Here is a 12929-nt window from a genome sequence, read left to right as displayed (position 1 = left end):
AGCAGGTACTGGTAGATGAAGAAGTTTGCACAGGATAGAGTAGCATGGAGAGCTGCATCAAACCAGTCTCTGGACTGAAGACCACAACAACAACATGTAAATTTAAGTACTTTGTATCAAAATAATTTCGTCAAATAGCTGCAGTGGTTTACTTGCTCAAATGAGACTTAATATTTGATGATTATGTCATGTCCCCTTTGTCTAAGACACAGAAGTATACTTATTTTTTCAGTGGTTCTGTCATTTCAATTCTGACAACGAGTATATTCAGTGAAGTATGGAAGTAATGGGCACATATTCTGTAAGTCTGATGCAGATTAGTTTTGTTGATCTGCTGATTTATGATAACACCACAACATCATGGAAAGCAACAGATTTTGAATCTCAAGGTTTAATTGATATCTTGTACGAAGAATTACAAAAGAATGAGAGTTTTCAGTCAACCAATGTGGTGTTGGATTTAGAGCAAGGCACTGGAAGTCTCTTAGGTTGAGTCAAGATGAGAATAATTTTATGCTTTGGGGGCTGTGAGCAAAAGCATACAGATAACACAACATGGAGGAATATTCTTAAAATAAACGTCATAAGGTGAGACCTAAAGGTTAAGAGTGAAGAATAATATGATAGCTTTGTGGTCATTTATTAATTAATTTTTGAAATCAAATCAGAGAGGCTAGCTTGATATGTTAATTTGTATCTTCAATCTGGAAACGAACCATAAACAATGGCTTTTCTGGCATAGAAATTGTTCCATGAAATTTTAGCAAACTGCCATATGTTCGTAACTTGCTTTTGTGATATTTCTGCACAGAGTCTTCTACCCATCTTCAGATATGCTCAGCATATATCATACAGTACTGTATACAGTACCAGAAGACTCCGTGCTGAAATATGATGATAGCAAAATAGAAACATCTGCCAATTTACCCAGAATTCCATGGAACAATGGCTAAATCATTCTCCATGCTTTAATTCCTCCCAAACATATTTGTGTGAAGGAACTGGTGGACAGTTTTTATGATGTTTTTTAAAGTAGGAGTGAGGTACTCACTAACTACCTGTTTGAGGTACACCATGAGACATCCCCAAATACTTCACTGCATAAGATGAATGGTCGTATATGGAATGGCTACAAGACTGATGTCCAGTTTGTTTCACTGGTTCAAATTCAGAAAAATTCATTACTTATATGTTTTATCAGTAGTGAAATTGAAAAAGGGTGTGTGTGTGAGAGAGAGAGAGAACTGGAAAAGAGAGAGAAGAAAAATATTATGGCTTACATGTTTTCTTGCTGCACTGCACATTTCCACCACTGATGATGTAGAATGTATCACCTTCATCTCCCTGTCTGACAATGACTGTGTTTGGTGCAAAGAATTCCTAGAAAACAAATTTAACTATTTATACTTATATGCCTTTGATTATAAAAGAAGATAAAAATATACAAAACTTCAATGCAAACATCTTTGGTCTCTAAAGCCATGTGCATGTCATTTACACTCAGTCCACCTCAAATAAGGAAACAACTGACAAAGGCTGTATTAGAGTAAGACTAAAAATGCCTACATTTTAACAACTATTGGATTCCAACCCCCCTCCCCCACTCCCCCTTGAAGTTGTAAAAGAAGATAAAATTATACAAAACTTCAGTGCAAAAATCTTCGGCCATTTTGAAATGCCTCATGAAAAAATTAACAACTGCTGGACTAAGTGGACTACCCACTGTTACATCTTTAAGCTATTTGTAGAAATCACCATTCCATATTAAGTAGTTCATGATAAGACATGCATGAAAGAGCTTGGTGATGTCATGTGCTGCGCGGAGTGGCTGCGTGGTCAGAGGCTTGCAGGGCCACTACTGTTGGAGGTTCGAGTCCTCCCTCAGGCATCTTGTTGTTCATAGCATAAGTTAGTTTAAGTAGTGTGTAAGTCTAGGGACCGATGCCATCAGCAGTTTGGACCCTTAGGTATTCACTCACATTTGATGTCATGTGGGAGTGTGCAACTTACGTGCTCCAGAGAATCACTGAATGCCCCTTTTGTAAACACCGAAAAAACATCAAAGCTGAACAGGATGTCAACTGGTCAAACTTTATACTTTCTTAAGCTTCTCAATGAAATGTCTCCAGTCCTTTATGTATGTGTTGGTCTTTCCCACATGTGGCTAAAGCAGAGAAACCAAGTGTTTTGCCAGTTTATATGACAATGAGCCAGGAGCACTTATGATTAGTCTTAATGGTACCATACTTCATTTTTAAGGATTTTTTATAATCCATACAACTGATATGGTAGGAGTTATGTGTTCCTCAGTTCCTCTGTGTATCCACTGAGAGAGAAAAAAAACACCTCGGTTAAGCTATTCATATGTCATGTGGTCTGCTATGTCTGATCTTTGCTTAGCTTTCAGTATGTCATCAGACATAATAGTTCCCACATCTTATGCTCAGAATCTTCAGTCTTCATTACAATGGTCACATTTCCATTATTGGCAGGCAGTACCAACATAATCTTGTCAGTGATGAGGATCCTGATAGCTTGTAACTTTTCTTTTTCTGATTGCAAGCTAGTGGTTTTGCACAGTATCCTGGGAGTTTCAGTTGTATTTCCTCAGCTTTTTCACAAAGATGGATATGGGCAGCCACTTCATTGTTACCAATGATACCCTCCATAGGTAAATTTCTGCAGATGACAGGAAAATTTGCTCCTCTTTGATGGTCAGGTCCTTCATTTGAGCTCAATAGTTGTTCACTGACATTGACCACTGTGTATAACACATCAGGAATAGACTTTTCAATCTCCTTTCTGCTTCTTGCAAAGAGGGAATCAGCTTGTCAATCTCCTTTCTCCACCTTGAAAAGTTTTGCTCCTGTCATTCAAAGCAGTGGTCAAGTTTGTTCTGAATGCTCCTGTGAGTGAAGCTGTTGACTTTATCCCCATCATCTCAAGGCAAGCTGCCTCTTAGTTGACAGAAAACATCCAAAAGTCACTCACTACTTCTTGCCATGTCTCTTCGTATTGCATGAATTAGCTCATGAAGAAAAGCTTATTCTATTCTGTCATAGATTGATGGTTCTGGACGGTGCTGCTTAGGTGTTTGCATTTCAAGAAGTCTGGAATTATTGTGACTAAAATCTTAAATTTTAGAAAATGCGTAGCTTCGGAAACTTCTGTATTTCCAGTATTACTCTTCAGATGTTCCTTAACTACAGATGTTAATTCACATATGAATGAAACTCTCTTTCCATTCATTTTTGATAAAAACTTATCTGCAAGGTAAAAATGCAGTCTTACTTCATTGCATACAAGGGGTATCCAATAAGTAACACAAAAATTTTTTTCTCAGACTCTTTCAGTTTAAAAAAAATTGTACCTCTATTTGTAGCATTAACAAACATTGCTGTGTCATCTCATATACAGTGTACTCATAAAGTCTATGAAATATTTCAAGGAATTAGTACAGTTGAATGGATAAGAACAATGTAAAAAGAAACTCAGTATGTGAAAGAGCACTCTCAAAGATTTTTTTTTCAATATTTGTTAATGTTCTATGTGTCATCCTCTGTCATACAGCACATATCTAATCAGTAGCCTACTTCTCCCCATACCCAACCCAGCACGTGTAGCAAGTCTTCGAGGTTCCACGGTGGAGGTGGATCATAAACACTACCCTTGATATAACACTACAAGCAGAAATCACAAGTCTGGTGAGCATGATGTTAAATTGAGCAGTGCCGGGTCAGCAGCATTTAATGGAACTGATCAGTTGCACAATTCTAGTACACTATATGATACACACGATAAAGTCACCACCAAATCTAATAACATTTTTCACACACCATTAACTTCTGATTTTCATTTTCATTCAAACAGATTATAAAATATAATTGTTTATGTTCAAATGTATATATAAAAGGTGTTTTGTATAAGGGATCATAATATTAAAAGCTTCTTGAACATATTTTATAATTTTGATAACCACACACACATATATATGCGCACAACCAGGTACACCTCATGCAGAAATGACAACTATCTCTGACTGCTGTGGCCAGACTGCAAGTGTTGCATTGAATGAAAGCAAGAACCCAGAACGGGGTAGAGATGGGTCTCACAAAGGCCTTCACATTGAGGCACTACCCCCAGACCTAGTTCACAAACAGATTTGTCCTGCTGTACCCCAAATTTCCCCAGTCTTTCCACTACCCTTAAAAACCAGGTACAAAGTGCACCTGATTTGTCAGTATAATATCACCCTGGACTGGAAAAACTGAACCACATTCTTCATCAGAGATCTGATTATCTTTCATCACGCCCTGTAATGAAGGACATACCACTCAAGATCCTTCTCACCCCTCCTAAATTAGCATTCTGTCAGCCACCCAAACTCCACAGCATCCTAGTCCAGCCCTACGCCACTGCCAGCTCCAGGCCCGTGACACAGGGATTATATCGCTATGGAAGACACACATGCAAGTTCAAAAATGGCTCTGAGCACTATGGGACTCAACTGCTGTGGTCATCAGTCCCCTAGAACTTAGAACTACTTAAACCTAACTAACCTAAGGACATCACACACATCCCTGCCCGAGGCAGGATTCGAACCTGCGACCGTAGCCACATGCAAGTGCTTATCAATCCACCCACCCAGCACTTCCTATTCCAGTCCTGTCACAGGCTTATCCTACAACATCAGAGACTGAGCCACCCGTAAAAGCAGCCATGTCATATACCAGCTCTACTGCAATCACTGCACAGATTGTTATGTTGGTATGACTACCAACCAGCTGTCCATCATAATGAACGGACACCACCAAACTATGGCTGAGAACAAAGTGGACCACCCTGTAGCACAACATGCAGCTCAACATAGTATGCTTGATTTCAATGGCTGCTTCACAACCTGGACCATCTGGATACTCCTCTCCACCACCAGCTTTTCTGAACTGCACAGATGGGAGTTATCCTTACAATATATTCTCTGCTCCTGAAATTATTCCAGCCTCAACCTATGATAAGCTGCTGTCCCCAAAATCTCCACCCAACAGTTTCTGACCCTCTGTCCTTTCACATGATCCCAATTCACATCTCCTCACCCTCATTGTGTGACACTCTCTGCCAATGCAGCCACCAGTCTTTTCCCCTCTGTTTCACTAATTTTCTGCTACCTCTTCCCTCGCTCCCCTCTCCATAGTTGCACCTGGCAGCCCTGTCTTGCCATCTCCTATCTCTTGCATGCTCTGCTAGACACTGCTCTTCTCTCTCCTTACCCCTACTCTGCTATCCCTCCCCCTTCCCTGCCCCACTCCAGATTGCTGCTTTCATTCAACACAACAGTTATAGTCTGGCCAGAGTGGCTGAGGTAGCAGTCATGTGAGCATGAGGTGTCTCTGCTTGTGTCAGTGTGTGTGTATATGTTCCTTTCTTTTCCGAAGAAGGCTTTGGCCAAAAGCTCAGTGTGCAACAGTCTTTTCATAATGCCAGTCTGCAACTCAATATGTCACCTTTATGACGACTAGCAATCTATCCTTTTCATAGTTGTTGTGTTGTTGTTGTGGTCGTCAGTCCTGAGACTGGTTTGATGCAGCTCTCCATGCTACTCTATCCTGTGCAAGCTTCTTCATCTCCCAGTACCTACTGCAACCTACATCCTTCTTAATCTGCTTAGTGTATTCATCTCTTGGTCTCCCTCTACGATTTTTACCCTCCACGCTGCCCTCCAATGCTAAATTTGTGATCCCTTGATGCCTCAGAACATGTCCTACCAACCGGTCCCTTCTTCTTGTCAACTTGTGCTACAAACTCCTCTTCTCCCCAATTCTATTCAATACCTCCTCATTAGTTACGTGATCTACCCATCTAATCTTCAGCATTCTCCTGTAGCACCACATTTCGAAAGCTTCTATTCTCTTCTTGTCCAAACTATTTATCGTCCATGTTTCACTTCCATACATGGCTACACTCCATACAAATACTTTCAGAAACGACTTCCTGACACTTAAATCTATACTCGATGTTAACAAATTTCTCTTCTTCAGAAACGCTTTCCTTGCCATTGCCAGTCTACATTTTATATCCTCTCTACTTCGACCATCATCAGTTATTTTACTCCCTAAATAGCAAAACTCCTTTACTACTTTAAGTGTCTCATTTCCTAATCTAATTCCCTCAGCATCACCCGACTTAATTTGACTACATTCAATTATTATATATGACGGTAGTATCTGTTCCCGAAAGAACAGTTACCGTGGATGACCATGCAGCTTTGCTAGGAATGAAATGATAATTAAATGGATACCCTAGCTGCAAACAAGCGTTTATGTACTTCATTGGGGATATGTTGAAAATGTGTGCCCCGACCGGGACTCGAACCTGGGATCTCCTGCTTACATGGCAGACGCTCTATCCATCTGAGCCACTGCGGGCACAGAGGATAGTGCATCTGCAGGGAGTTATCCCTTGCACGCTCCCCGTGAGATCCTCATTCCCAACATGTCCACACCATTACATTCGTAGTGTGCCTAATAGGTCTCTTTAATTTTCCTATAGGCAGTATCTATCTTACCCCTAGTGAGACAAGCCTCTACATCCTTACATTTGTCCTCTAGCCATCCCTGCTTAGCCATTTTGCACTTCCTGTCGATATCATTTTTGAGACGTTTGTATTCCTTTTTGCCTGCTTCATTTACTGCATTTTTATATTTTCTCCTTTCATCAATTAAATTCAGTATTTCTTCTGTTACCCAAGGATTTCTATTAGCCCTCGTCTTTTTACCTACTTGATCGTCTGCTGCCTTCACTACTTCATCCCTCAGAGCTACCCATTCTTCTTCTACTGTATTTCTTTCCCCCATTCCTGTCAATTGTTCCCTTATGCTCTCCCTGAAACTCTCTAGAACCTCTGGTTCTTTCAGTTTATCCAGGTGCCATCTCCTTAAATTGCCACCTTTTTGCAGTTTCTTCAGTTTCAATCTGCAGTTCTTAAACAATAGATTGTGGTCGGAATCCACATCTGCCCCTGGAAATGTCTTACAATTTAAAACCTGGTTCCTAAATCTCTGTCTTACCATTATATAATCTATCTGATACCTTTTAGTATCTCCAGGATTCTTCCAGGTATACAACCTTCTTTTATAGTTGCTGAAATTCCAATTCAGACTTTCCATTGTTTGATTATTATTATTATTATTATTATTATTACTATTATTATTTCTGCAGTAATTATGATCACTTATAGCATTAGTAATGTCAGTTAAAATAATCAAATAAAAATCACAAATTAAACACAAAACTATCTTTGTTTATATACATGAATTTCATTATCAAACAACATCTTTGTATGGCTAAATACATTGCTGATCTTTTTGGTGCACTTTCAGAAGTTGTGAGTAGTTGTAAAAGAGAGTGTGTTGTGAGTTGTTGTTGTGCTAAGACAGATATTTTCAACGAAAAGTTTTGTAATTCAAGCTTTTGTGTGTTATGATATGTTCTCCAAAATAAATCATTAAAGGAACAAATAATTATGAGAAAAGGTTTTGCAACAATTCATTTTTAACACTAAAGCAAAGCTGAAAACACAATCTTGGATTTTTCCTCTTTAAGCTTGAAATATATCTCAAGACATACTGTAGCAATGAGAAACACCAGGTAAACTGGAAAGAGGGGAAAAAGATAAGCAGCAAACAATTTTTACAAGATTTTAGAATTATTATAACATACTTCATGTATTACATTCTCTTTTGTGTTCTCAAGGTGCTGAGAATTATTCATACAGACCACACCATTGTTTTTTAGTGAGGTTTGCTGAATATTTGTAAATCAAGTGGGGTGCACTCAGCCCTTGTGAGGCCATTTGAGGAGCTACTTGTTTGAGAAGTAGTGTGACCGGTCACAAAAACTGACAATGGCTGGGAGAGTGATGTGCTGACCAAGTGCCCATCCAGTGAACCCTAAGGGCTGAGGGTGACATGGCGACGGTTAGCACCATTTGGCCCTCAAGGCCTGTTTGGGTGGTGTTTGTTTGTTTTTATTGTGTTCATCCCATTAGAAAAGAATAAGTCAGAATGTGATTACATCAGCTGGGATTCAGAGTAAACATATGCATTGAGTGAAGAAAAATGTTGCAGGAACAGTATCATATATTACAGTAATGTTAATCAGACTGGAAAATGTGAAACTAGTGAAGTACTTGTCACCTAAGCAAACAACAACAAAAGGATTGCAGCACAGAAAAAAGTAGTTACAAAATTTTAAATACTTCAGTGCTTCCAATTACTTTACTTTTCATCACTTTGTATGTGAAGTGAGTAACAATGATCATAAGAAAACCAAAATTAGAATCAGAAGTAGAGGGAACAACTATTTTTTGTACATGGGAGAGTCAGACAAAAAAATAAAATGAGAAGAAGTAACAGTTGAATCAGATTAACACAGAAATAAGGAGTACAAAAACTATCACCAATGACGAATCATCCACTTATATCTGTTCAACAATAAAGCTACTGAAACAGTTGTTCAGTGCATGAAAAAATTGTCAAGTAATAGCAATAATCTGGGAGAAAAGATAAACCAGTGGAGAAATGCTCCTGTCAGAGAAAAAAAAAGGCAAATATGTTCCTCTTTAAATGACCCTCATCCAAAATACTGGCGTGTAAATATCCCCTGTACCTATATATTAAAGTTTGTTGGCCGGGGAGCATACAGACCCCCACCCCCCTCCAGCCTTCGTATGGTCTCTACTTACCTGTATTTTTAATTTACACCATCTTCTCACTCTCTCAGTCCCACTGCTCTTATCTCTTTCTCTTTTACTGTCATTGCCTCTCACTGATCACAAATATCTCCTCCCTCTTTGGCTGCTACTGCTACTGTCTTTGTCCACCTCTGTTTTTCTTTCAATGCCACTTTCTCTCTTCACTATCACTTTCTGCTCTCTCTTTCTTTGCCACTAACACTGTCTTCTCTTGCTTCTACCATCATTATCTCCATGCAACTCTCTTTCAGCAGAAAGAAGCATGTATATCTTCAAGTGCCAAAATTTTGTGAGGAAGGCAGAATGAGGATGGAGGCAGCTAGCTACCCTTTCTGTCAGAGTTATTTAAAGAGGAACTTATTTGATTTTTCTTTTTTTTTTTTTTTTTTTGTGCTCCAATGGGAGCATTTTTCTGTTGGTTCTCTTATTTTCCCTACTGCATTCGGGTGTGCTGCTTATATGAAACAAAATCTATGGATCAGTAAAGTTTTGACAGTTTATTTATATACCTTTACATACATAAATAACAAATAAGTACACATAATATAAGGCTGACAGAAAATTGTTTGATTTACATTTTTTCAGGATATCTTTCTCATTAATACAGTACATCGCAGATTCCCAGCTCATGATTTGTACCTTAAAAGAGTAAAAATGTTATTAGATACAATTTTATTGAGTTTCCAGACTTTCTATTTTTACATAAATTTTGGCTGTCATTTCTTTTAGAAATATTAAGACCTTTCTTAGCCCATTTTTGGTCACTGCAGTACCACTTTGAGTATATCTATACAGGCATGAAGTGCCCAAAATACAGAGACAGCACATCATAAAGTTTCATTCAAGCTTTTGGAGCCAGTGGCTCCTTCTTCCAGCAGAAGAGTTGAAGGGGAAGGAAAAGGGGAGAAGTAAAAGGACTGGGGAGGTTTAGGAACCATGGTAGAGTATGGTAAAGTCTGGGTGACTTTTCCAAGCTCTACGCATGTTCTCCTCCTGCAGCTTAGTGAGTAGGCCTTTATCTATCCAATTGCATTATATTGTCAAAAATTGGTTATTTTCATTGTTATAACAGCCCATGTGGTCATCATTCCTTCTTATGATCCCTCTTGTCAATCTTTGTTGTTGTCTGTCTTGTGCAAACTGTCATCCGTTTTCTATCTTATCTGCTAGTCCAATCATTTAATTATCTGTACCACCCAGATAAATCAACACTTTGCACCTACATGTTTTCTAGTACTTATTTCTGTGCTTATACATCATTGTTATTTATGAATTTAAATATAACAATTTGTTTACAGTTCACTAAACTGCATGGCCTTCTCCCAATCATCTTTTGCTGATTTATTTGCAAATTTGAGAGCTATTTTCTTTCTCATCTTCCACTTACCTTGTTTATAAATAATTCTTTCACATTTTTTGTGTGTTTGTTTTTTGCCAAACTGTTCTGATTGATTATTACTGTCATGTCCTACATTACATTATTCGCCAAGGAAAGTAGTTTACATTTTCTACTGTGATTTTCTCTTTCTGTTTGCCCAGTTTTTAAAATTTTGTCTCTTTTCATAACTTACCCCATAGATTTTTTCTTTTCCAATCACTTTTCGTGTCTTATAGACTACTTTTCTGGCGATAAATTCTCGGGCACTCATTACCTCTTGTTAACCATTGTTTGTTCCCATGATTTTTGTACATTTTTTTCTGATTTTTTCCGAATCTTTTCCTCGATTTTTTTCCATTTTTCTGTCTTTTTCCACCCTCTGCTTCTCTTTTTTTTGCCAGTCCCACCATTTATAACACTTCAAACTGACGTCTCTTGCCATAATGAATACCAACAGATATTACATTCATTCTTTTTGAAAACATGTTTTAGCACAATCAAAACTATGGTCCCACATTCTGTTTCATGAAACCTGATTGTCCCTTGGAATTATTCCAAAAGGCCTAACACTGGAAGGCCTTGTTTATGGATGTAATCCTACTATACACCAGGTTCTTTTACAGTTTCAGTACAGCAATCTCTTGCACTTACCTGACTAATATGTAACCTGCATGCATCATCTGTCAATTTCCACTCTTATCAGACTTCTCCCCTTCTACCAAATTCTGCAGTTATCTTCCCTTCATGTTTCCTTGGATTGTATCATCCGTCAGGCCAACTTCAAACTGCATCAACAAACCAGACTTCACCTCATAAAGCTATGCCACCCTCTTCTAAACTACCTCAACAGTGGTGTTTCCATTCCTGGCCCTCTGTAGCTCCCTAAAGAGCCACACCATCAACCACTACTTCTCTCCTACAAACAGAACTTGGCCAACCTCCTTAACATCACACAGCCTTAACCACTGCCTCATAGACTAATAATGACTACTAATCATAAGAACCAGTCACCAGAGTGCAGTGTTCTCAACCTCTCATCTGAAGCACTCTGCCCCCCTTAAAAAAGACAACCAGTCTTTCCTTCTCATTATGTCCAGTAAGTCTCCCCTGACCTGGGATTCTTGGTGATTTTTCCAAAATCTACCCTTTTTCCGAAACCTCTCCAGTCCTCTTCCTTTTCCCATCTTCGTCCCCTTCAAACCTTCAGGTGGAAGAAGAAGCCACTGGCTCCAAAAACTTCGATACGTAAGAGCTTTTTTATAAGTGTGTTCTCCTGCTGCCACTTGGTGAATAGATTTTTTATTGATCAAATTACATTATATTGTCAAAAATTGATTATCTTTGTTCTTACAATTAGAAATATAGTTTGGTAACCTTCAAAGCCTTCCCATAACCTTCAATAACTTTCCATGTGTTCACTACATCAGTTAAAACTACATTTACACCTCAAGTGGATATTATCCGCATATCTGATATGCATAAATATGGTAACTTATAACCACAGGTTTTTGGTAATGGACAATGATACTGAATAAAGTTTTGAGGGTCCCCAAGATCATCATCTTAAGATCATGTAAAAATTCTGATGATTTTTCATGAATAAAAATTATAGGAGTGACATCCCAAGAACTGGTGCTTATGATACCCAAAAATCATGGTTTTTGGGCATATCTTGTTAGCTAATAAAGATTTTTGCAAATGGAAAAATGGCATTTCTAGATGAATGTATAGAGGATGTGCAGTCAAAATTAAAGCTATTTTCTCTGTTTAATTATTTAAATAATTGAAGTCCACAATGAAAAAGTGGCTCAAAACTGGTGTTTTGCATAAGTACTGCAATTCTGAACATCTGAATATTGGTAATGGGTAATTAAATCAAAAAAATTTCAATGTTTTCTAAGAATATCATCTTAAGAATGCATGGCAAAAATTTCAATGATTTTCCTTGATTAGAAATTAGAAGTGGCTGTCCCCACAACCGGTATTTTTGTATTCAAAAATCATGTTGTTTTTGGGTTTTTTCCTCAAAATGGAGAAAGTGTGTAATGTTTAAATTTTGACGAGTTGATACAATACAGTTCCAGAGACATTTTCAAGCCTGAAACATCTATGATGTCTATATGTAGAGTGAAGCAACAAAGGAAAATTTGTACAAAGGCCAGTATTAGAACCCATGGCTCCCAATCACTAGGCAGATTCGCTAACCACTAATACACCCTGCCACAGTGGCCTGGTACAAATTTTCAGTTATCACTTAAGTCTACATTCATTTAAATTTTTACCCTGTACTGTAGGATAGCTACAGTATTCCCATCCTTCTGAGAGGTATACAAATGGTAGTTAGGCCAAGAGCTCTCCAAAATACTTGACCACTTACTTCAGTGATCAATAGCACCCAAGATAAGACCCCCCCACCCCTGAAAACTTGGATTTTTGCTTTTGGCTTCTTGGGACGTATTGGTAGCAAGCACTGTCCTGAGTAGTGAAAGTAAACAAATATAAATTCAGTTAGTTACTGATAGGCAGAAAAATACTATTCTTTTTGAATATGTTTATGCCAAAATCAAAAATATGGACAAAAAATTGAAGACTTGTATCATTAGTGTAAAATTGAATATTGAAACACAGTAAAAAATTGTTAATACTGAAACTGATGAAAAGTCAAAATATTTAGGAACACTGCAACCTCAAATGAAGTGTTATGTACAAATACTGTATCAAAGATAGAAAACAATGTTTGTGTATTAACTCAGAAATTTGAAGAGCTAAGTATTCACTAATTCCTCTGTAGCACACACTAAT

At 38.0% G+C, this 12929-nt stretch overlaps 1 protein-coding gene across 3 annotated transcripts in view; it reads right to left on the bottom strand.

Moving 5' to 3' along the window:
- The window catches only part of LOC126249104 (cGMP-dependent protein kinase, isozyme 1-like), a 382876-nt gene that overhangs the window by 194519 nt on the left and 175428 nt on the right, over nucleotides 1–12929 (bottom strand). For all 3 annotated transcript variants that reach the window (XM_049950773.1, XM_049950765.1, XM_049950758.1), the window contains exon 7: nucleotides 1281–1380. In XM_049950773.1, the coding sequence (XP_049806730.1) occupies nucleotides 1281–1380 (100 nt within the window). The remainder of the gene's footprint in view (nucleotides 1–1280; nucleotides 1381–12929) is intronic.

This window comes from Schistocerca nitens, chromosome 1, assembly GCF_023898315.1.
Source record: "Schistocerca nitens isolate TAMUIC-IGC-003100 chromosome 1, iqSchNite1.1, whole genome shotgun sequence".
NCBI classification, from domain to species: domain Eukaryota; kingdom Metazoa; phylum Arthropoda; class Insecta; order Orthoptera; family Acrididae; genus Schistocerca; species Schistocerca nitens.
Note: the sequence above shows the minus strand (reverse complement) of the source record. Positions and strands in the feature narration are given on the sequence as shown.